Here is a 26243-nt window from a genome sequence, read left to right on the forward strand (position 1 = left end):
CTAGGAGGGGGGATTGGGGGGGGGAATGTGTGTTAGGGGGGGAATTGGGGGGGGGAAATGTGTGCTAGGAGGGGAGATTTGGGGGGGAATGTGTGCTGTGAGGGGGATTTGGGGGGGAATGTGTGCTAGGAGGGGGGGTTTGGGGGGGAATGTGTGCTAGGAGGGGGGGATTTGAGGGGGAATGTGTGCTAGGAGGGGGGATTTGAGGGGGAATATGTGCTAGGAAGGGGGATTTGGGGGGGGAATGTGTGCTGTGAGGGGGGATTTGGGGGGGGGAATGTCTGCTAGGAGGGGGGATTTGGGGGGGAATGTGTGCTAGGAGGGGGGATTTGGGGGGAACGTGTGCTAGGAGGGGGGATTGGGGGGGGAATGTGTGTTAGGGGGGGAATTGGGGGGGGGGAAATGTGTGCTAGGAGGGGAGATTTGGGGGGGAATGTGTGCTGTGAGGGGGATTTGGGGGGGAATGTGTGCTAGGAGGGGGGGTTTGGGGGGGAATGTGTGCTAGGAGGGGGGATTTGGGGGGAACGTGTGCTAGGAGGGGGGATTGGGGGGGGGGATGTGTGTTAGGGGGGGAATTGGGGGGGGGAATGTGTAATAGGAGGGGAGATTTGGGGGGGAATGTGTGCTCTGAGGGGAGATTTGGGGGGGAAATGTGTGCTGGGGGGGGGGATTTGGGGGGAAATGTGTGCTAGGAGGGGGGATTTGGAGAGGGGAGTTGTTCTGGGAGGATTTGAAGTGGACGGGATGTTTACTAGGAGGGGAAATTTTGGAGTGAGAGGATTTGTGCTAGGAGGGGGAGTTAAAGTGTGTGTGTGTGGGGGGGGGGGGGGTTGTGCTAGGAGAAGGAATTGGGGGGGGGGGGGGATTTGTGCTAGGAGTGGGAGATTCAAAGTAGGCGGGGGAGATTCGTTGTAGTAGAAGGGGATGTATTTCTTTTTTTTGGGGGGGAGGCAAAGATTTGTGCAGAGGTGGGGGATTTTTTCAGGGTGGATTTGTAGTGGGAGGGGAAATGTACGCTTAGGGAGTAAGTAGGCTGATTAGTGGTCAGTGTATTTGTGGGGGGGACACATATCATGGGGAGGGGGGGGGACCTTGTCCCAGCACTGGTCCTAATGCTGTATTGGTGATAACTCCTCCCTCTGCCCCCCTATAGGTTCTGTCAATGATTTGGACACCATGGATGTCGGAGGAGTGGATCTGCAGACTCGGGACCCCACCATCCCCCACACTATGATCATGCAGGACTTCGGTAAGTCCCCTCCTATCACAGAACTGATAACCGCCCCTTTCACACTTCTGTCACCTAAAACTCTCACAATTTTGCTGCAATTTTGTCTGAACTCAAAGCAACGCCCACAGTATCTCACAAAAGTAAGTACACCCCTCACATTTCTGTAACTATTTTATTCTATCTTTTCATGTGACAACACTGAAGAAATGAGACTTTGCTACAATGTAAAGTAGTGAGTGTACAGCTTGTATAACAGTGTAAATTTACTGTCCCCTCAAAATAACTCAACACACAGCCATTAATGTCTAAACCGCTGGCAACAAAAGTCAGTACACCCCTAAGTGACAATGTCCAAATTGGGCCCAATTTGCCATTTTCCCTCCCCGGTGTCATGTGACTCGTTAGTGTTACAAGGTCTCAGGTGTGAATGGGGGGCAGGTGTGTTAAATTTGGCGTTATCGCTCTCACTCTCTCATACTGGTCACTGGAAGTTCAACATGGCACCCCATGGCAAAGAACTCTCTGAGGATCTGAAAAAAAGAATTGTTACTCTACATAAAGATGGCCTAGGGCTATAAGAAGATTGCCAGGACCCTGAAACTGAGCTGCAGCACGGTGGCCAAGACCATACAGCGGTTTACCAGGACAGGTTCCACTCAGAACAGGCCTCACCATGGTCAACCAAAGAAGTTGAGTGCCGTGCTCAGCGTCATATCCAGAGGTTGTCTTTGGGAAATAGACGTATGAGTGCTGCCAGCATTGCTGCAGAGGTTGAAGGGGGGGGGGAGGGGTCAGCCTGTCAGTGCTCAGACCATACACCGCACACTGCATCAAATTGGTCTGCATGGCTGTCATCCCAGAAGGAAGCCTCTTCTAAAGATGATGGACAAGAAAGCCTGCAAACAGTTTGCTGAAGACAAGCAGACTAAGGACATGGATTACTGGAACCATCTCCTGTGCTCTGATGAGACCAAGATAAACTTATTTGGTGTCAGATGGTGTCAGGCGTGTGTGGGGGCAACCAGGTGAGGAGTACAAAGACAAGTGTGTCTTCCTACAGTCAGGCATGGTGGTGGGAGTGTCATGGTCTGGGGCTGCATGAGTGCTGCCGGCACTGGGGAGCTACAGATCATTGAGGGAACCATGAATGCCAACATGTACTGTGACATACTGAAGCAGAGCATGATCCCCTCCCTTCAGAGACTGGGGGGCAGGGCAGTGTTGGGGTAGTTACTCAAAAAATGTAACTAGTTACTTCTGTAAATAGTAATGAGATTACTTTACTAGTTACTGCATTTGAAAAGTAACTTCACTACTTATTACTTTACTTTTGAAAAAAAATGAACAAATTCCAATGCGCATATTTGTTTGTAGTACACAAAAAAACAATACAATATTTATTGTTTTATTTATATATATATATATATATATGACCACAGTGTGCCCCCTTTCAATGCCAGAGTGACCACAGTGTGCCCCCAGATTGACCACAGCGTGCCCCCCGATTGACCACAGCGTGCCCCCCGATTGACCACAGCGTGCCCCCCGATTGACCACAGCGTGCCCCCCGATTGACCACAGTGTGCCCCCTTTCAATGCCAGAGTGACCACAGCGTGCCCCCAGATTGACCACAGCGTGCCCCCCGATTGACCACAGCGTGCCCCCCGATTGACCACAGCGTGCCCCCCGATTGACCACAGCGTGCCCCCCGATTGACCACAGTGTGCCCCCTTTCAATGCCAGAGTGACCACAGCGTGCCCCCTTTCAATGCCAGAGTGACCACAGCGTGCCCCCAGATTGACCACAGCGTGCCCCCAGATTGACCACAGCGTGCCTCCTTTCAATGCCAGAGTGACCACAGCGTGCCCCCTTTCAATGCCAGAGTGACCACAGCGTGCCCCCAGATTGACCACAGCGTGCCCCCAGATTGACCACAGCGTGCCCCCAGATTGACCACAGCGTGCCCCCCGATTGACCACAGTGTGCCCCCTTTCAATGCCAGAGTGACCACAGCGTGCCCCCAGATTGACCACAGCGTGCCTCCTTTCAATGCCAGAGTGACCACAGCGTGCCCCCTTTCAATGCCAGAGTGACCACAGCGTGCCCCCAGATTGACCACAGCGTGCCCCCAGATTGACCACAGCGTGCCCCCCGATTGACCACAGTGTGCCCCCTTTCAATGCCAGAGTGACCACAGCGTGCCCCCAGATTGACCACAGCGTGCCTCCTTTCAATGCCAGAGTGACCACAGCGTGCCCCCTTTCAATGCCAGAGTGACCACAGCGTGCCCCCAGATTGACCACAGCGTGCCCCCAGATTGACCACAGCGTGCCTCCTTTCAATGCCAGAGTGACCACAGCGTGCCCCCTTTCAATGCCAGAGTGACCACAGCGTGCCCCCAGATTGACCACAGCGTGCCCCCAGATTGACCACAGCGTGCCCCCAGATTGACCACAGCGTGCCCCCCGATTGACCACAGTGTGCCCCCTTTCAATGCCAGAGTGACCACAGCGTGCCCCCAGATTGACCACAGCGTGCCCCCAGATTGACCACAGCGTGCCTCCTTTCAATGCCAGAGTGACCACAGCGTGCCCCCTTTCAATGCCAGAGTGACCACAGCGTGCCCCCAGATTGACCACAGCGTGCCCCCAGATTGACCACAGCGTGCCCCCCGATTGACCACAGCGTGCCTCCTTTCAATGCCAGAGTGACCACAGCGTGCCCCCTTTCAATGCCAAAGTGACCACAGCATGCCCCCAGATTGACCACAGTGTGCCCCCTTTCAATGCCAGAGTGACCACAGCGTGTCCCCAGATTGACCACAGCGTGCCCCCTTTCAATGCCAAAGTGACCACGCCAGAGAGACCAGTACACTTACCTGCAGTGGTGGGCGTCTTCTCCTCAGTCCTCCCGCTCTCCTCCTCAGCCACACGATCCCCCGCGTCTCCTCAGTCCTCCCGCCTCCTCCTCGGCCCGCGCGAGTTGTCAACAGCTTGGGTAACGCAGGAAAGCGTGTTACTCAAGCCGAGTAAAGTAATTTTGTTACCGATGTTATGAATGTAACGCGTTACGTTACTACGTTACCAAAAGAAGTAATGTAGTTAATGTAACGCGGTACATTGTAACTCGTTACCCCCAACACTGAGCCACAGGGCAGTATTCCAACATAACGACCCCAAACACCTCCAAGACAACCACTGCCCTGCTAAAGAAGCTGAGGGTAAAGGTGATGGACTGGCCAAGCATGTCTCCAGACCTAAACCCTACTGAGCATCTGTGGGAATCCTCAAACAGAAGGTGGAGGAGCGCAAGGTCTCTAACATCCACCAGCTCTGTGATGTCATCATGGGGGAGGGGAAGAGGACTCCAGTGACAACCTGTGAAGCTCTGGTGAACTCCATGCCCAAGAGGGTTAAGGCAGTGCTGGAAAATAATGGTGACCACACAAAATATTGACACTTTGGGCCCAATTTGGTCATTTTCAATTAGGGGTGTACTGACTTATGTTGCCAGCGGTTTAGACATTAATGGCTGTGTGTTGAGTTATTTTGAGGGGACAGTAAATTTACACTGTTATACAAGCTGTACACTCACTACTTTACATTGTAGCAAAGTGTCATTTCTTCAGTGTTGTCACATGAAAAGATAGAATAAAATATTTACAAAAATGTGAGGGGTGTACTTACTTTTGTGAGATACTGTATATCTGTTGATGTAGAAAAGTAACGAAAGACCAGGCAATACATTTCCAACAAAGAAGGGAGGTTTAATAACAGCAACTGTAGCTGGAAACAAATTCATGAAAGGCACACTAACCCTAATTTATACAGCTTCTTGCATATTAGTGTAGCACTGCCCCCTAGAGGACTGCTGAGAATTACACTTTCTGGATTCCCCTGGGTTACCCTTAGCAACTGACAGCAGATAACCGCATTAAAAGATCTTGGCTCGGTCAATCAATCCAGGGGGTGTTGGTTTTCTGTGGTTTTATTGAGAACTTGGATAGGAGAAGGGATGAGTGGGATACTCCAACTATTAACTATTCACAGTCTGAGGGACAGCTTACTGTAGAATGCGGCAAGGCCGCTGCTTCACTTTGCCACTAAATGAAGGTAAATGTTCCTGTGTAAATATTCTCTTCAGGGTTCTGAAACTGGCACCCCCTTTCCTCTCAATGCCTGTGTGCCCCGTCCGCCGACCCTAGCTTCTGGAGGGGTCCCCTTCCTGGCAGACCCCTGGGCAAGTTCCTCTGTACTCATGGACACTGTTTTTCCAGAGTCACCGTTGCCTCCAAACTACACTTGTCAGCATCCACCGGACCTCTGCGTTCAGCAACACCTTCAGGTTCACCAGGCCGACTGCCTGTGACCACCTGCAGGAGAAACAGCCATACCCTCCTTCTGGGAGTTGGCTTCCCGCCCAAAAACCCCCTCCCACATGTTCCCCTGGTTTTTATAGCCTATCCCAGGATGCACCACTGTTTGTACCAACCCACTGGGACAGCTACAAAAGCCTGTGTGTCACTGGCTGGGTTTCCTCCACTGCCCAACAGGCCTCCTCTATTGGACACAGTGGGGACACTCCCTCAGACCAGATGATCCACCCATGGACGCATGTAACAAGCCTAACTAATAATCATAATAATTATGCCTTCTCTCCTCTCAAGCTTCTGCCCAGACTCTTGCGCAGGATCGAGGCAGAAGGGATTCTGGTCATTCTAGTAGCTCTGGACTGGCCTCGCCAGTCTTGGTATGCCAACCTGGTGCGGCTGGTCGCCAACGTCCCTTGGAGACTGCCTCTCAGGGAGGATCTGCTGTCCCAAGGGCCAATCTTCCATCCTGCTTTACAGTCACTGGCTTTGACGGCTTGGCTGTTGAAAGCCAGGTGCTGAAGGATAGAGGTTTGCCTGGGTCATTGAACCCAACACTGCTGAAAACTAGGAAGTCTAGCTCTTGGAAGATTTACCATCGTACGTGGAAAGCGTACATTTCGTGGTTTGAGTCGCTTGGTGTTCAGCCTCGCTCTTTCTCGGTGGCTTGGGTCTTAAGCCTAGTACACACGCAACGAATTTCCGCCGAACAGACGTCCGTCTTTTGTCCAGAGTTGTGTTTTGTTGGTTGGAATGTGCCTAGACTGCACACGAATTTTCCCGCACGACAAAATTCTACTTCAGAAGTGATGTCATGTGTTGGTTTGCTTTCTTTGTGTTCTTTCATCTCTGAGCATGCCCAGTCTTTCTCATAAGATTTTTCCCTGTCGAAATCTGTACTGACTGCTCGAAAATCGGACGTGTTTTGACGGAGGACAAAAATTTTATAGCCTGCACACCAGAATTTTTTCGGGCGAAAAGTCGGAGTCGGTTGTCGGAAGCATCATACTAACAAGCCGAAAATCGGCAGATCGGTCGTCGGACGAAAATTCCCAGCCGAATTTCGACTCGTGTGTACGGGGCTTTAACCTTCCTTCAACAGTGGTTGAGCAGAAATTGGCCTTGAGTACCATCAAGGGCCAGGTGTCGGTCTTGGCGGTCTTCTTTCAATGACCCCTGGCAACTTGTTTCAAAGTTCTAAGACGGGGCACTAGCTGTTTGTGGCCCTGTCCTCCGGACTCTTCTGTACCAAGGTGCTGGCCCCATTAATAGCCCTGTTGGGCTTTTGTGGCATCCTTGTTGTGGAATACTTGGACAACCTCCTCTTGAGCAAACAGTCGGTGTAGGCCATGGGGTTGATTTACTAAAGGCAAATCCACTATGCACTGCAAGTGCACTTGGAAGTGCAGTCGCTGTAGATCTGAAGGGAAGATCTGAAATGAGGGGGAAGCTCTGCTGATTCTATCATCCAATCATTTGCAAGCAAAAATGCTGTTTTTTATTTTCCTTGATTGTCCAGCTCAGATCTACAGGGAATGCACTTCCTATTGCACTTGTGCAGTGGACAGTGGATTTGCCTTTATTAAATAAACCCCAGCGTATTTTTAACTATCCAGAGGTAACACCTATTCGGGTGGATGCTGAACCCTTAGAAATGTCCCTCCATTGTCTGCATATGGCTCAAGCTGTGATAGTCTGCCTCTCTCAGCCACTTCCTTCAGAGTCCCTGTTTGTCATTTCTGACGGACCTTAAAAGGGTTCACCAGCTTCTTGTTCCACTATCTCTAAATGACTCAGTCACACCATTGTCCAAGCCTAATAAAGAATATGTGGTCCCTGAACATCCCCTCCAAAATCTTGCAGACTACAGATGTTAGGCTGACCGGCCTATAGTTACCCGGGATACATCTCGGCCCCTTCTTAAATATTGGTACCACGTTGGCTTTTTTCCAATCAGCTGGCACCGTACCCGTCTGTAGACTATCCTTAAAGATCAAGAATAATGGTCTGGCAATCACCTGGCTGAGCTCTTTAAGAACCCTCGGGTGCAAGCCATCCGGTCCCGGTGATTTATTTATGTTAAGTTTCTCTAGTTTAGTTCTAAGTCTATCTTCTGTTAGCCATGGCGGTATTTCCTGAGGTGTGTTGTTTAGTTTGGCCTTACAAGCTGGGTTAGTGTAGCCCCCCGATTGATTTGTGAAGACTGAAGAGAAGAATTTATTTAACACTTTCGCCTTCTCTCTGTCCTCTGTGGCCAAATTTCCTTTATCATCTTTTATGGGGCCAATGTGTTCTGGCCTCGCTTTCTTACTGTTTATATACTTAAAGAATTTCTTGGGGTTCTTTTTACTCTCTTCTCTTCATCTGATGCCAGCGTTCGGCATAAGGTCCTTCAAATACAGTGCCTTGCGAAAGTATTCGGCCCCCTTGAACTTTGCGACCTTTTGCCACATTTCAGGCTTCAAACATAAAGATATAAAACTGTAATTTTTTGTGAAGAATCAACAACAAGTGGGACACAATCATGAAGTGGAATGAAATTTATTGGATATTTCACACTTTGTTAACAAAAAAAAAACTAAAAAATTGGGCGTGCAAAATTATTCAGCCCCTTTACTTTCAATGCAGCAAACTCTCTCCAGAAGTTCAGTGAGGATCTCTGAATGATCCAATGTTGACTTAAATGACTAATGATGATAAATAGAATCCACCTGTGTGTAATCAAGTCTCCGTATAAATGCACCTGCACTGTGATAGTCTCAGAGGTCCGTTTAAAGCGCAGAGAGCATCATGAAGAACAAGGAACACACCAGGCAGGTCCGAGATACTGTTGTGGAGAAGTTTAAAGCTGGATTTGGATACAAAAAGATTTCCCAAGCTTTAAACATCCCAAGGAGCACTGTGCAAGCCATAATATTGAAATGGAAGGAGTATCAGACCACTGCAAATCTACGAAGACCTGGCCGTCCCTCTAAACTTTCAGCTCATACAAGGAGAAGACTGATCAGAGATGCAGCCAAGAGGCCCATGATCACTCTGGATGAACTGCAGAGATCTACAGCTGAGGTGGGAGACTCTGTCCATAGGACAACAATCAGTCGTATACTGCACAAATCTGCCCTTTATGGAAGAGTGGCAAGAAGAAAGCCATTTCTTAAAGATATCCATAAAAAGTGTAGTTTAAAGTTTGCCACAAGCCACCTGGGAGACACCAAACATGTGGAAGAAGGGGCTCTGCTCAGATGAAACCAAAATCGAAATTTTTGGCAACAATGCAAAACGTTATGTTTGGTGTAAAAGCAACACAGCTCATCACCCTGAACACACCATCCCCACTGTGAAACATGGTGGTGGCAGCATCATGGTTTGGGCCTGCTTTTCTTCAGCAGGGACAGGGAAGATGGTTAAAATTGATGGGAAGATGGATGGAGCCAAATACAGGACCATTCTGGAAGAAAACCTGATGGAGTCTGCAAAAGACCTGAGACTAGGACGGAGATTTGTCTTCCAACAAGACAATGATCCAAAACATAAAGCAAAATCTACAATGGAATGGTTCACAAATAAACATATCCAGGTGCTAGAATGGCCAAGTCAAAGTCCAGACCTGAATCCAATCGAGAATCTGTGGAAAGAACTGAAAACTGCTGTTCACAAACGCTCTCCATCCAACCTCACTGAGCTCGAGCTGTTTTGCAAGGAGGAATGGGCAAAACTGATAGAGACATACCCCAAGCGACTTACAGCTGTAATCGCAGCAAAAGGTGGCGCTACAAAGTATTAACTTAAGGGGGCTGAATAATTTTGCACGCCCAATTTTTCAGTTTTTTATTTGTTAACAGAGTTTGAAATATCCAATAAATTTCATTCCACTTCATGATTTTGTCCCACTTGTTGTTGATTCTTCATAAAAAATTACAGTTTTATATCTTTATGTTTGAAGCCTGAAATGTGGCAAAAGGTCGCAAAGTTCAAGGGGGCAGAATACTTTCGCAAGGCACTGTACCTCTTTGAGCTGCAGGCAGTACCCAGTTCTGTTGGTTCTTTCTTGGGCCTGTTAGTATCGGTTGTTAGTATCGGTTGTTAGTGTCGGTTGTTAGTATCGGTTTGTTGTTGTCCACCCCTTGGCCAGCCCACTTTTGAACATCCCAAAGGTCTTAAACCTCATGTTTTACTCCATGGATGAGAAAGAATATAGGATTTTTGTACTCTTTTTGTAAAATCCTTTTCTTGGAGACCATTGAGGGACACAGGTACCACCCTCTGTTTTTGGTCATACTCTTGGTACTGATTTGCTACAAAACTGAGGCATGCTGGTCATAGGAGGGGTTATGATAGGCTCACCTGCATTTTTAAATTCTCCTGTAGGTGTCAGTAGAACGTTAAGGTTTGAGACTTCCTGTGTCCCACAGGGGACTCCAAGAAATGAGTACAATAATCTCATTTTTATTCCTGAGTTTAGATAATTTTTTTAAGAAAAGAGTAGAGTTGTAGACATTAAACATAGAACAAATAAATAAAATGAAGGGAGAAAAAAGTTTAAGTGCCCATTCACACTACCGCAACTTGTCAGGCGACTTGTCAGCCTGACAAGTCGCGGTCCATTCAGTGCTACAGGAACCTTTCTAATAGGAGCGACTCAAGTCGCTCCGACTTAGAAAATAGTTCCTGTACTACTTCGGGGCGACACCGGAGCGACTTGCATTGACATTCATTATATGAAGTCCGTGCCAGTCGCACTGAAGTCACGGTGCACGCGACTTCACAGATCGCCCCCGAAGTCGTGCCGCGGTAGTGTGAACCGGCACTAAAGCACTGAGGGCGAGGGGCAATGCTTCAAGCCCAACTCCAGGCAGAAAAAAGTTTTCCCATGCAGTGGGGTTGTGCGTGCACTGCACAGGTCAACTGCTTATTTTTGTCTAGGACAGGGGTCCCCAAACATTGTAAGCAAGGGGCCAGTTTACTGTCCTTCAAGCTTGAGGGGGGGGGGGCAGACTGTGGCCAGTGGGAGTAGAAAATGCCCCAGCATCAGTGCCCCATCATTTGTTTTATTGGGAGGAATAGTGCCTCATTGACAGTGTCAGTGGGGGGAATGGTGCCCTATCATTGGTGTCAGTTGGTGGAATAGTGCCCCAAGGGCCAGATAAAGGCAAGTAAAGGGGGCCACATTTTGGAGACCACTAGTCTGGGGGTTTGGAGAATGGAGATATGCTTACCTAATCCTCTGATTTCCCCAGCACAAGATTGGCTCCTGTGGCTCCTGTCCCCCTCCCCGTAGTCTAGCATTCTTGGGCATTGGACTGTTCCTGAGTCATCATACCCATAGACCTGCTCTGGACATGAGAACATCAGGAACAGTCCACTGCTTGCTCTTGGGGGAGCGCCATTAACAGGTAGAGTGGAGGATCAGGTGAATAAACAGTTTTCTTCCATTCAGAGCCGGTGCTAGACTATTTTACGCCCTAGGCAAGATCAGCTACTTGGGCCCCCCCCAAAAAAAGGGAAATGGTTAAAAACTCCTCTATGTCATACCCAGTGACCCTGATCTGATGCTTCCTCCATGTTATGCTCTCATACCTAGTGACCCCCATATTCCTCCATGTCACACCCGGGGATCCTGATGTCCCTCCATGTCACACCCAGGGACTTTGATATTTTTCCATGTCACACCTTGGTACCCCAATATTCCTCCATGTCATGCTGTCCTATCCACTGACCCCAATGTTCCTCCATGTCACACCCAGGGACCCTGTGTTCCCTCCATGTCATACCCAGTGACCCCAATGTTCCTCTGTGTCAGACCCTGATGTTCCTCCATGTCGCACCTGGGGACCCTAATGTTTCTCTGTGTCACACCTGGGGACCCAATTCCCCCATGGCACACCCAGGGACCCCAATTCCTCATGGCTCACCTGGTGACCCCGAACCCCTGTTACACCCGGTGACCCCTATCCCCCATGTCACACCTGATGACCCTGATTCCCTTTCATACCAGGGATGCTCCATGTAACACCCAGGGATCCCGATCCCCTGTTCTGGGCACACTCACCGGGCGGTATGAAGAGAGTGGCCCCCACTCTGCCCCCCTTTCTCTGTGATCCTGCTGATTCCTTCTCCCAGGACGCTCCTCTCCTGGACCACAGTGCTCACCACAGCTCCAACCGTCTACTGGTGGAGGGAGAAGCAGCAGTCAGAGAGCTCCGCACCTCCTTCATCACCAACATCCTCAGACCCTTCCGGTGCCTCGTTGCTTCTGCCCCAGTAAAGGTTCCGCCCTCCAGTGCCGAGCTCAGGTTCAGCTCTCCTCAGCTTCCTGCTTAATACCGACCCAGGGAAATAAACGGCTGCCCACCAGCTCAGTGCAGAGAGTCACTTCCTGCCCGGGGTTAAGGCCGCTCAGCTCCAGCCAAAGAGGATCATCATTCAGGCAGCACTCTGGTGGACTCACTTCCTGCCTCTTTGGGCCCCCTAACAGTGTTGGAAAGCCAGGGCCTGGTAATTCCGCACTGCCCAAGACACCTGGCATCTTCCACTGCCCCTTCTTCCTCCCCCCACGGCCGCCCCTCCCCTCAGCTCACAAGGATCATTCATGATAGAGAGAGTGCGGAAACATGTCTGCCCCTAGGAAAATGCGCCCTAGGTGTCTGCCTAGTTTGCACAGGCCCTGCTTCCATTCCCTAGACAAAACAAGCAGTTGACAAAAAAAAAACATTTTGCTCCGAACAACGCCAATGGTCAAAAAAGGTTGATCCATTTCATGCTTCTGGGGCGAATTTGACTATAGCTAAAGCATGGAAGAGCCCTATGGTCTCATTCACCTTATTTAAAAGAAAAGTCTCCTGGATCATGACCCAAGAAAAACTATCTAGTAGTCTCCTGAATACGTACCAAAAATTAGAGACTATTTGGGAACCCTGGGCTGCCTATACTCACACCTCGCTTATCTATTGAGGGGTCTATCTCACACTATTAGTGGATCTTGGGACCTCCGGGTCGTATATGTATCCCACCCCTACTCTTCTCCCCCCTCTCTTTTCTTCTTCTCGTCCGTTATCCCGTTTGTCTTCTCTTACCCCCTGGTCTCTCTGTCCTTTCTTCACCCCTGTTGGTAGGTATCTACTTTTGTTAGGGTAACCATGCCAGGATTCTAGTTGATCCTGATCTCCTACGGTCTCCCTTCTACAAGGACCTTTTTTCTGAAAATACCACTTATGCTTCTCATCGGAGCACAGATGTTACTGCCCTCCTGATTTATGCTCCTCACCAGAGACCTTGGCAAATCAGCTAAGCGGTCCTGATTCTTATCCGAACCGGCTTCACTACTCAGTCTGCTGCTGATCACTTATTTGAGTGGGGTCTTTCCTGGCTCTCCGGGCGACAGATTGTGATCCCATTGGGGTTGCCTGGGGGTCAGGGGGGTCCCCCCCCCCCCGACTGCATGATCTACTTTTACTCACGTTGCTCTTCCTCCATAGGAGACTTTTTACCTGCATTGTTGTTTTATGGCTGACATTTTTCACTCCACAGGTCACATAACTTGTATGGTGAAGCTTTCTGTAAGTTACCTACCAATTTACAGTGCCTTGCGAAAGTATTCGGCCCCCTTGAACTTTGCGACCTTTTGCCACATTTCAGGCTTCAAACATAAAGATATAAAACTGTAATTTTTTGTGAAGAATCAACAACAAGTGGGACACAATCATGAAGTGGAACGAAATTTATTGGATATTTCAAACTTTTTTAACAAATAAAAAACTGAAAAATTGGGAGTGCAAAATTATTCAGCCCCTTTACTTTCAGTGCAGCAAACTCTCTCCAGAAGTTCAGTGAGGATCTCTGAATGATCCAATGTTGACCTAAATGACTAATGATGATAAATAGAATCCACCTGTGTGTAATCAAGTCTCCGTATAAATGCACCTGCACTGTGATAGTCTCAGAGGTCCGTTTAAAGTGCAGAGAGCATCATGAAGAACAAGGAACACACCAGGCAGGTCCGAGATACTGTTGTGGAGAAGTTTAAAGCCGGATTTGGATACAAAAATATTTCCCAAGCTTTAAACATCCCAAGGAGCACTGTGCAAGCGATAATATTGAAATGGAAGGAGTATCAGACCACTGCAAATCTAGGAAGACCTGGCCGTCCCTCTAAACTTTCAGCTCATACAAGGAGAAGACTGATCAGAGATGCAGCCAAGAGGCCCATGATCACTCTGGATGAACTGCAGAGATCTACAGCTGAGGTGGGAGACTCTGTCCATAGGACAACAATCAGTCGTATACTGCACAAATCTGGCGTTTATGGAAGAGTGGCAAGAAGAAAGCCATTTCTTAAAGATATCCATAAAAAGTGTTGTTTAAAGTTTGCCACAAGCCACCTGGGAGACACCAAACATGTGGAAGAAGGGGCTCTGCTCAGATGAAACCAAAATCAAACTTTTTGGCAACAATGCAAAACGTTATGTTTGGCGTAAAAGCAACACAGCTCATCACCCTGAACACACCATCCCCACTGTGAAACATGGTGGTGGCAGCATCATGGTTTGGGCCTGCTTTTCTTCAGCAGGGACAGGGAAGATGGTTAAAATTGATGGGAAGATGGATGGAGCCAAATACAGGACCATTCTGGAAGAAAACCTGATGGAGTCTGCAAAAGACCTGAGACTGGGACGGAGATTTGTCTTCCAACAAGACAATGATCCAAAACATAAAGCAAAATCTACAATGGAATGGTTCACAAATAAACATATCCAGGTGTTAGAATGGCCAAGTCAAAGTCCAGACCTGAATCCAATCGAGAATCTGTGGAAAGAACTGAAAACTGCTGTTCACAAACGCTCTCCATCCAACCTCACTGAGCTCGAGCTGTTGTGCAAGGAGGAATGGGCAAAAATTTCAGTCTCTCGATGTGCAAAACTAATAGAGACATACCCCAAGTGACTTACAGCTGTAATCGCAGCAAAAGGTGGCGCTACAAAGTATTAACTTAAGGGGGCTGAATAATTTTGCACGCCCAGTGTTTCAGTTTTTTATTTAACAAAGTTTGAAATATCCAATAAATTTTGTTCCACTTCATGATTGTGTCCCACTTGTTGTTGATTCTTCACAAAAAATGACAGTTTTATATCTTTATGTTTGAAGCCTGAAATGTGGCAAAAGGTCGAAAAGTTCAAGGGGGCCGAATACTTTTGCAAGGCACTGTATATGGCTAAATGCTGTTATCTGTTGATGGATTTTGTTTTGTTAAAACTTAATAAAAAATCTTTGAAAGAAAAAAACATTTTGCCCTGAGTTGAGCTTTCATTCAGGGATATTGAGACAGAAGCTCAGCCTGATCTGTTTCTCTAACAATTTGTTATTTTGTCATTGTCAAAATCTGTGTTTTTCATAAGCAATTCAGGTAAAAGTTTGAGTTGTAAGAATTTTTTAATATTTTTGTCTGTCCCCACAGTGGCCGGGATGGCCGGCACCGCCCACATCGATGGCGACCACATCGTCGTCTCAGTCCCGCAAGGCGTCTTGGTTTCCAATGTCATCACGGATGACGACATCATGCTGGAGCACGACGAGATGTCGGATGAAGTGGTCCAAGGTCCGGATATTATCACCGAAGCCGACATCATCACAGAGAATGTCATCGTTCCGGAGGCGGTCCTAGAAACGGACGTGGCGATCGAGGAGGAGTTAGACAGCAGCCATAACGTTCTGGAGTCTGACATCATTACCGAAACCGTCACCGTCCCTGACCAAGTGTTTGTCGCTGACCTGGTTAGTGACAGCGATGGTCAGCTGGCACAGGTGGTACGGGACGGCTTGTCTGGGTCTCATTCGCCCACCCTGGTCTCACAAGAGGTTTTGGTGGCAAGTTGCGATTCGGACGCCATTATCCACGCACCTTCAGGATCCTCGGTGAGCGTCAAAACTGAGGAGGAAGAGGATGATTTAAAGGGGGCTTCTGAGGATTATCTAATGATATCATGTAAGTCAAACTTCAGAGATGATGTTTTTTTTTGTTAATTCTTTTTCAATATTCAAAGCAAACTCCCCCCATCCATCCATGTCTCCATGTCTGCTTTATTTTGTTGAGAAATCACTTTGAAAAACACCCCCCAGTGGCCATCTTGAGTAAGGGCAAATTATTCATGTAGCTCATGGGTGTCCAACCTTTTGGCTTCTCTGGGCCACATTCAGTGGTGTATTTTGATTTTGTGCTGCCCTAGGCAAAACTAAAATTGGGCGCCCCCCTCCTTTGTAAATTTGCCCCACTCTTTTTTTAACGGATGTGACTCCTTCCAAAATTGAAGGACTACAAGTCCCAGCATGAACCCCTGAGATCTCACAAGAGGGGGGGGGGGGTGAGAGGGGGTGGGTGAGGGAGGGAGAGAGAGGGGGGATGAGAGGGAGGGAGTGAGGGAGAGAGAGAGGGGGGATGAAAGAGAGGGAGGGTGTCAAAGAGTGAGAGAGAGAGGGGGGATGAGAGAGAGAGGGGGGGGATGAGAGAGAGAGGGGGGATGAGAGAGAGAGAGAGAGGGGGGGGATGAGAGAGAGAGAGGGGGGGGGTGAGAGAGAGGGGGGATGAGAGAGAGAGGTGGGGATGAGAGAGGGGGGGTATGAGAGAGAGAGGGGGGTATGAGAGAGGGGGGGGGGTGAGAGAGGGGGGGGTGAGAGAGAGAGGGGGGATGAGAGAGAGTGAGAGACAGGAGGGATGTGAGAGAGGCGGCTCTAGCAACCAGTGGCCAATAAAGTCTCAGGTGGAGGGGGGGGGCGACTTTTTTGCTGCCCCTCTGCAAAGTGCCGCCCTAGGCCTGGGCCTTGTTGGCCTAGGCCAAAATACAGCACTGGCCATATTGAGTGTAGAGAAATGTTCTCGGGCCGCATATAAAATATATTCTATAGTTAAGGTATAAGTAATAAAACGCTGCCGTGCCCTTCCCGTGCCGCCACGCCCCGACCCCCAGCACTAATTTAACACAATTAGAGGATGATGAAATGAAATGGAATCAGTATACAGAGGTTTACAACTCTAAACACCGGAACACTCTAACCATCATGACCACTTCAGTGATTTGAAGTGGTGATGGTGGGAGGAGTCAGAAACACTACACATGCTGGGATATTTACAGTTATGTGTTGGGGGATAGTTGCATCCCTAGAACATGTGACTTAGGCAGCCAGAAAATGTCATGTCCTTATTCATACATGTATTAACAAGGACATCACATACTATGACAAAACACAACTAGTTATTAAAATCATATTGCAACAATTTACACACACTAATGCACATACCTTTTCTACTTATTTTGCAGACTGCTGGCGGGTACTGCTGGCAGTGGCGGGTACAGCTGGTGCGGTTACTGCTGGTGGGAAATGCTGGTCATACGGGTACTGCTGGAGGAAGCAGCGACTGCAGTAGAGAGCAAAGCCGCTGCTTCCTGTATGGCTCCTGTCACAGGAGGAGGAGGGGTGCATTTCATATCACTCCGCCTGTGACAGAGCCAGAACTATACAGGAAGCAGCGGCTCTGTCACCGACTGCAGACATCCTAAGTCTCCCGCAGCAGCCGGGAGATTGCATGGCACTTGCAGCCTAGTGCATGCCCATCCAATGCAGCCTAAACAGTGCCCATCCAATGCAGCTTCACCAGTGCATGCCCAACCAATGCAGCTTGATCAGTGCCCATCCAATGCAGCCTCACCAGTTCAAGCCCATCCAATGCAGCCTCATCAGTGCATGCCCATCCAATGCAGCCTAAACAGTGCCGATCCAATGCAGCTTCACCAGTGTATGCCCAACCAATGCAGCCTGATCAGTGCCCATCCAATGCAGCCTCACCAGTTCAAGCCCAACCAATGCAGCCTCATCAGTGCATGCCTATCCAATGCAGCCTAAACAGTGCCCATCCAATGCAGCTTCACCAGTGCATGCCCAACCAATGCAGCCTGACCAGTGCCCATCCAATGCAGCCTCACCAGTTCAAGCCCAACCAATGCAGCCTCATCAGTGCATGCCTATCCAATGCAGCCTAAACAGTGCCCATCCAATGCAGCTTCACCAGTGCATGCCCAACCAATGCAGCCTGATCAGTGCCCATCCAATGCAGCCTCATCAGTGCATGCCCAACCAATGCAGCCTGATCAGTGCCCATCCAATGCAGCCTCATCAGTGCATGCCCAACCAATGCAGCCTGATCAGTGCCCATCCAATGCAGCCTCACCAGTTCAAGCCCATCCAATGCAGCCTCACCAGTGCGTGTCCATCCAATGCAGTCTGCAATAAAGAGAGAGGAGAGCCACAGAATTACAAAGAGCGGGAAACTCCCGCTTACCCGGCGACTGCTGTCATACGAAGTCCTGCCTCCTGGACCGGCTACTATGATAGACATCACCAATGTGCTGTCTATCATAGAAGCCTGTCCAGGAGGCGGGGCTTGGTATGACAGCAGCTGCCCGGTAAACAGGAGATCCCCGCTCTGTTTGTAATCCGGACACGCTCACCCCCCCCCTCCTCCCCTCCCCTCCAAGGCAGCCTCTGCCTACAGTTAGTTGGAAGCTGCTGTGGCCCCCGACTCAACTTCCTTCCTCCCCAGCAAAAAAAGAATTGTCAGGGGGCAGTGGGCCGCATTGCCTGTGGTTCCGGGCCGCAGGTTGGACATGCCTGATGTAGCTTGTAGTATTTACTTCCTGGAATCCATCTGCCCTTAGCTCAGGCATGCATGTGTTCTATCAGAATACCGCGACCCATCAGGAAATGCAACGGAGGTGACATTGCAAACAAAATAGCTTATTGCGCATGCGCTATGCATTCCACCATGGCTGCTATGCGTTTCAATAGGTTTCCCAATCTGACAGAACACAAAGGCGGCAGCGGACATCTTATTACACCCAAGTGCATATTTATAGCACTGATTACTGCAGTAATGTCACTGGTACCCACAAAAGTGTCAAAAATGTCAGTCAAGGGTCCGATCTGTCCGCCGCAATGTCGCAGTCCTGCAAAAAAAATTGCAGATCGCCGCCATTACTCGTTAAAAAAAACACCAAAAATTACATAAATCTTTCCCGTAGTTAGTAAACGCAATAACTTTTGCGCAAACCAATCAAAATAGGCTTATTGTGATTTTTTTTTTACCAAACATATGTAGCAGAAAACAAATTGGCCAAAAATTAAAAAAATTTAGATTTTTACATTTTTAAAAAAACGTGAAAAATATTGTTATTTTTTCAAAATAAACGCTCTTTTTTTGTTTATAGCGCAAAAAGTAAAAATCGCACATGTTCTCAAATACCACCAAAAGAAAGCTCTGTTTGTGGGGAAAAAAGGACGTAAATTTCGTTTGGGTACAGCGTCGCACGACCATGAAATTGTCAGTTAAAGTCGCACAGCGCAGAATCGCAAAAAGTGGCCTGGACGTAAGACAGCAAAATCCTCCGGGGGTAAAGTGTTTAAAGGCGTTTAGTGATAGTAGATCACTGGACCAGTTTATTTACTCTTCCTCCACTGGTGGGAACCTCTAATGGAGTTTCAGGGGTCTCCTTTAAATGGATGTTATCCACCTCATTCAGTACTGAGTGTCTATACTCCTCCTCCTCCAGTGCACTCAGAAAAATTAATGGGCACTCATCGTGAAGTACGCTCAGGTTATTTATTAAAAGCAAACATACAGGACTTACAGTTAAGGTAAAATCAGTTCAGTAACCGCCGATGCGGTTAACCTCCGATACTTCCGGTCTCGGCCGTAGACCGGAAGTGACATCACCTGGCTTCTCCCGACGCGTTGCGTCACTCACACACGTGACTTTATCAAGGGCGGCTTGATAAAGTCACGTGTGTGAGTGATGCAACGCGTCGGGAGAAGCCAGGTGACGTCACTTCCGGTGGCCGGCATCCTCCGATGGGCAGAATGCTTTGTTCCAGCCCTCTCCACTGTTCACATTCCAGGAGTGGAAAACTGGCAGGTGGATTTCCTCAGTCGACAGACCTTGGATCAAGGGGAATGGTCTCTCTATCTGGAGGTGTTCCAGCAGTTGTGCCTTGATTGGGGCATTCCAGATGTAGATCCGTTGGCGTCTGGGATCAACAGAAAAGTGCAAAGGTTTGTGGCCTGCTACCGGGACCCTCTGGTAGAGGCCACGGACGTGCTGGTGGCTCCGTGGGGGCAGTATCAGCTGATGCATGCCTTTCCTCCTCTCAAATTGCTGCCAAGACTTCTTCGCAGGATCGAGGCGGAAGCGATTCCGGTCATTCTTGTAGCTCCGGACCGGCCTTCCGGGCTTGGTATGCCGACCTGGTCAGGCTAGTCGCAGTCGCTCCTTGGAGACTTCCTCTCAGGGAGGATCTACTGTCTCAAGGGCCAATCTCTCATTCTGCTTTACAGTCGCTGGCTTTGATGGCTTGGCTGTTGAAAGCAAGGTGCTGAAGGACAGGGGTTTGTCTGCTTCAGTGATTCCCACTCTGCTTAAAGTGAGGAAAGCCACTTTAAGGAAGATCTATCATCGTACATGGAATTCGTATATTGCGTGGTGTAAGTCTCTTGGCGTTCCCCCTCGCTCTTACTCGGTGGCTCGGATCTTGGCTTTCCTTAAACGGGGAGTTGATCAAAAGTTAGCCTTGAGTACTATCAAGTGTCAGGTTTCAGCCTTGGCAATTTTCTTCCAAAGGCCACTAGCAGCCCAATCCCTGGTGCGTAGCTTTATACAGGGGGTGCGACACTTGGCACCTCCAGTGCAACCTCCGTTGCCACCTTGGGACCTTAATTTGGTGCTGTCGGTTCTCCAAAAACCTCCTTTTGAAAGTATTCGGGAGATTCCTCTGCTTACCTTATCCCAGAAGGTGGCCTTCTTGGTGGCAATTACTTCTGCGTGCAGGGTGTCGGAACTGGCGGCGTTGTCCTGTCTTTCTCCCTATCTGGTGGTTCACAGGGATAAAGTGGTACTTCGTCCGAATCCATCCTTCCTATCGAAGGTGGTTTCCAGTTTTCACTTAACTGAGGACATTGTGTTACCCTCTTTGTGTCCTAAGCCTAAACATCCTAAGGAAATTGCACTACATACTTTGGTTGTGGTTCGGGCACTCAGGGTGAACTTGGCGACTACTGAGTCTTTCTGAGAGCCAGATTCGCTCTTTGTACTCACGGATGGCCTAAGGAAAGGGCTGCCTGCATCTGCTGCGACTATTTCCAGATGGATCAGACAGACAGTGGTGTAGGCTTATTCAATTAAGGGTCAGGTTCCACCTTTCCCTTTCAAGGCGCATTCTACTCAGGCGCTCAGTGCTTCCTGGGCTTTTCACCATACGGCATCTGTGCTTCAGGTTTGCAAGGTGGCTACCTGGTCGTCTGTTCACACTTTTACAGAGTTTTACAAGGTGGATGTGCTGGCATCTGCAGATGCCTCTTTTGGCCGCAAAGCTTTGCAGGCTGCCGTTTTAAGGGTGGTTTAGTGTCACTTGAAGGCGTTTTAATGTTTTTTCAGGTGGATCTCATCTTGTTGTTCTGATGAGTTCTATTTTGCCTGGTTGGCTATGGTTTAGCCTTGGGGAATTATTTTTCTGCTGTTCCCACCCCTCATTTTTATGGCACTGCTTTGGGACGTCCCTACTGATATGTATCAAAAGACTGCATCCATCAATGAACGATAGAGCAAATTGGATTTTAGTCTTACCGTAAAATCCTTTTCTCTGAAGTTCATTGATGGACGCAGTACCCGCCCCTCTATTTAACCACTTAAGCCCCGGAAGATTTTACCCCCTTCCTGACCAGGGCCTATTTTGCGATTCGGCACTGCGTGACTTTAACGGACAATTGCGCGGTCGTGCGACGCTGTACCTAAACGAATTTGACGTCCTTTTTTTCCCACAAATAGAGCTTTCTTTTGGTGGTATTTGATCACCTGTGCGATTTTTTGATCATGCGCTATAAACAAAAAAAGAGCGTCAATTTTGCAAAAATAACAAAATTTTTCACATTTTTTTATATGAAATTCCCCCCCAAAAAATTTGAAAATCAAAATTTTTTAACATTTTAGGCCAATTTTTTTTTTTTTACCATATGTTTGGTAAAAAATATCACAAAAAGCATATTTTGATTGGTTTGCGCAAAAGTTATTGCGTTTACTAACAAAGGGAAAGATTTTTGTCATTTTTGTTGTTTTTTTTTTTAACGCGTAATGGCGGCGATCTGCGTTTTTTTTTTTTTTTTTAGCGGGACTGCGACATTGCGGCGGACAGATCAGACCCTTGACTGACATTTTTGACACTTTTGGGGTTACCAGTGACATTACTGCAGTAATCAGTGCTATACATATTCACTGTTACTGTAAAAATGACACTGGCAGTGAAGGAGTTAACTGTATTGGAGAGGGAGGGGTTAAGTGTGTCCTAGGGGCGTGTTTCTAACTGTGATTGGCTGTGGCTTGATGTGTAAGAACAGTGATCAACGGTCCTACATAGTAGAACCGTTTGATCACCATTCTTACACAGGGGAGAATGACAGGCGGCTTTGTTTACATTTAACTTTTACCAAAAAGTTCTGGCGCTACTACAAAATTGGAAAGTCCTGGAATGTTTCTTCACAGAGGATACACAAAACCTGTAAAGTTAATGTGTTAATGATGTATGGGGATAGCAAGACTATTCGCCCAATCCCTGGTGCAAGACAGCAAAAAAATGAACTTGGAACTAGATATGAGAGATGGCGCTCAGTTTGCATAAAATTGGTGATAAACCCCAGTATAGACTTGAGTGAATAGTCTCATGAATACTTTATTATATAAATCCAATGATAATGCATAGTATGGATGAAACAAGATCAGTCCTACCGCCCCTTGTTGCCTCTGGACATTCACACCGATGGTATTGGAATCGTGCAGGGAACCGGTGGCTACAGTTAGACACTGACTGTCAGATGGAATCGAAGGCAAGAGGGCTCAATCGATCTGATGTGCGGCCGCTTCTTCAGATCGGAGCCTCTGTGTCACAATCCCTCGGCACCCGGTGTGAGCCTCGGGAGTCGCACTGTGATGACGTCACTGCGTGGGGCCGAAGATCCGCAGACAGCCGGCTCCAGGATTACTGGGATGTCAGAAAGGACGGGGGACTGCTTGAGTTTACTTCTGAAGAGCCTCCCGATCGCCACAACGTCATGTTTCGCTACAATAGTAGATTTATCAAGTTGTGGCAAGAGGCGATCGGGGGCTCTAAGAAGCCAAAAGATGGGCGGGGTTAGGCGCACTGGCCAAAAAAATGACCCCAAACAGCTGAATCAGAAGACACACACTAGGAGATCAATAAATGAATAAGAAAATTGGAGAAAAGGATTAAAATGAATAAAAATAGAGAAAATCGGGAGAAAGATAAAAAATGAAAAAAATAAATGATAATGGAAAGAACAAGGGGCGAATAATAAACAAAAAAATATATATAAAAAACATATAACGGTATATTGAAGGTCCAGAATGCTTCATGGGGCTAACAAGAATTAGTATATCACAATTAAATATATACGGTTATAATACCTTAGTTGACATACATGGAAATATCTAAAAATTGATAAGATAATAAATATGTGTCTAATCAGTAAAAATACATATAAAATATATCTATAAAAAATATATAATAATAAGATTAACCCGTAAGCACCTGAATCTCTAAAGACCGGCAGGCTTAAAATTAAAACGTCATTATTCCAAATTAAATAATACTTTAAAATATTTGGATTGTAAAATGCATCAGATAAGGCAATTTACTTCTAATTCCTCGTTGAGGCCTTGAGGCGCTAAACAATTAAATTTATAAATCCAGTATGTTTCTCTTTTGCATAACAGAGAGAAACGTTCATTCTCCGTCAGTGTTCCTTTCGGGATGCTTTCTATCACCATAACTTCAAGTTTCTTGAAGTCTTTATTGTGATATTTTAAAAAGTGGCGTGGGACGCTGTGCTTATCACATCCTTTATGGATGAGCCGGCGGTGTTCTCCTATTCTTTTTCGTAATGTCCGCATCGTGCGTCCCACATAAATCAATTTGCATGGACATCTAAGCACATATACGACATATTCAGTCGAACATGTGATGAATTGTTTAATGTGGAAAGTATCGTCCCTATTGCAAATAACGGTACAGGCTTGTACAACCATCTGGCATGTCAAACAGCCACGTTTTTTACACTGATAGGTGCCTATGAGGTTGTCAAAATAAAACCTAATATCGTTGGGGGCACGGGCCTGAAACTTTAATTTGCTGGGTGCTAAAATATTTTTAATTGTGCGCGCTTTTTTAAAAGTCACTTGTGGTGCGGTGGGTAAGATGGGACCTAATCTACTATCAAGCTGAAGAATATTAAAGTGTCTCTTGACAATATGTGAGATCGCCCTATATTGGTCGTTGTAACCAGTAATGAACCTTACGCTGTTCGTATTGCTAACTTGGTCCCTTTTATGGGTTGGTTCAGGCTCCAAATGAACTTTAAAAGCCTCCTCGACAAGGGGTAGGGGGAACCCCTTGTCCAGGAAGCACTCTTTCATTTTGGTTCCCTGGTCACAGTAATCTGCCCTTCTCGAACAGTTACGGCGGAGTCTATGGAACTGACCACCTGGGATATTACGTTTCCATGCAGGGTGGTGGCAACTCGCATAGTGTAAATATGAATTTCCACTGGTGGGCTTTGAGTGGTTCTTACTGATGATGTTCGAGCCTTCGTGGGAAAGTACAAGATCTAGGAATACCAACTCACTAGGGTCAATGACCGATGTGAAGGATAACCCCAGTGAATTGGCATTACAATGTTCCACAAATGCCCTAAAGATCTCCATGCCACCACTCCAGATGAGAATAACATCATCAATATATCGCCCATAAAAGACGACATATTGGGCAAAAGGGTTATTATTCCAGATGTGGCACTCTTCCCATAGACCCATGGTTAGATTGGCGTATACCGGAGCAAAATTGGCTCCCATAGCGGTACCCTTTATTTGTAGGTAAAACTGGTTCAGGAAGGAAAAATAATTATGACGTAGGCAGAATTCGATACAGTCCACAATGAATATGGACTGTAGGGAGTTGAATGAGCCAGACTGACTTAGGAAATGTGTGATAGCCTGAAGTCCCACTTTATGTGGTATTGACGTATAGAGTGACGTAACGTCAAGAGAGGCCCACATATTGTCAGGAACGCTCCCTGTGCACACTAAAGTGCTGTCATGAATCTGCCACCTAAGGGTTAACCTGGCTCAGACTAATTTCATTAATTGGCAATAGGCTGCCTTATTTAAGCACCTCCAGAAGCACAGTGTCTTTGCTGTCTGATCTGAAGCTTCTCCTGTGTTCCTGAACCTGAAACCTTTTGTATCCAGTTTGATTCCTGTTTGACCTCCTGGCTTGTCCCTCACCTCGCTTGTCTGCTGCCCGCCCTGACCTCGGCTTGTTTGTGACCACTCTTTTGTCTTATCCTTGTCTGTTTATCTGCCACCAGATCCGGACCTGTTCACCTCCTGGCAGGGCAACCCCGAGGACCGCGACCTGGTGCTATACACGCAGCAAAATCCAACCTCACCATCTGAGGCTCTGGTGAAGACCGGTTGGCACTTAGATTCCGCACCTCGGGTTAGCCTGCGTCTACTGCCTGGGTGACTCGTCTGTGCTCCATCCCTCGGTGAGCTAGATGCTACCCTCTGCACGTCCGGCTCGCCTCCAGAGTCCTGACAGTATCAGACAGCCATGTCGCAGCCTGCAAGAGGGGCCTCACCATTGGATGAGATCTGCCAGCATCTCACAACTTTATCTCAAGCCGTAAAGACACTTCAGGAGGGCTACATGCATCTGGAGGAACGGATGCGTTCTGCACCTGGGAACCCCCCTGTGATGACAGATTCTTCTTCCTCGGTACCAGCAGAACCTACTCCAGGTCCCACAGTAGTGATGTTGCCACCTGAACCCCGGGTCCCTACACCCGAAAAGTTCTCAGGGGACAGAGGCAAGTTCAGGGCGTTTCGCAACGCATGTGAATTATATTTTTCTCTGCAACCTCAGACTTTTTCCTTGGAGGCTACCAAAGTGGGCTTTGTCATCTCCCTGCTCCTGGATGAACCACAGTCTTGGGCTCATCGGCTTATTGAAGAGCGCAGTCCTCATCTAAAGTACTTATTGTCTTTCTTCAGTGCCATGGCTCAGCTGTATGACGACCCTCAGCGAACCTCCACCGCTGAAGCTGCTCTGCATGCGCTTCAGCAGGGTCAAAGAAATGTGGAAGACTATGTAACAGACTTTAGGCGTTGGAGTTCCGACACCCAGTGGAATGACGCTGCATTACGGTATCAGTTTCGTTTAGGTCTCTCTGAAGGGCTGAAGGATGAGCTAGCCCGGGTTGGGGTTCCTGACACCCTAGAGACTCTAATAAATCTGGCTATCCAGATAGACCGCCGGCTCAGGGAACGCCGTGCAGAACGTTCCACCCAGCAGCCTCGTCCAGCCTGGATGATGCCGCGGTTCGCGGCCCCGGTAAACGTCCCTTCCTTTAATCCGATTCCTACCAGCTCTGCTTCTGCAAACCTTGCTACGGATGTCCCGGAACCCATGCAGCTTGGGGTTAAGAGACCTGCCCTGTCTACTGAAGAAAGGCATCGCCGGCGACAGAACAATCTCT

General features: G+C 47.9%; 1 protein-coding gene across 2 annotated transcripts in view; it reads left to right on the plus strand.

Annotated features, from left to right (window-relative positions):
- Positions 1-1176: 1176 nt before the first annotated feature.
- ZNF711 (zinc finger protein 711) overlaps positions 1177-26243 on the plus strand; it is a gene marked incomplete at its 5' end in the record, with an annotated part of 86793 nt that continues 61726 nt past the window's right edge. For both annotated transcript variants that reach the window (XM_082263117.1, XM_082263118.1), the window contains 2 exons: positions 1177-1249; positions 15054-15581. In XM_082263117.1, coding sequence (XP_082119243.1) covers positions 1177-1249; positions 15054-15581 — 601 coding nt within the window. The remainder of the gene's footprint in view (positions 1250-15053; positions 15582-26243) is intronic.

Source organism: Pelophylax lessonae (assembly GCF_965119305.1).
Source record: "Pelophylax lessonae genome assembly, chromosome: 7".
Classification (NCBI taxonomy): domain Eukaryota; kingdom Metazoa; phylum Chordata; class Amphibia; order Anura; family Ranidae; genus Pelophylax; species Pelophylax lessonae.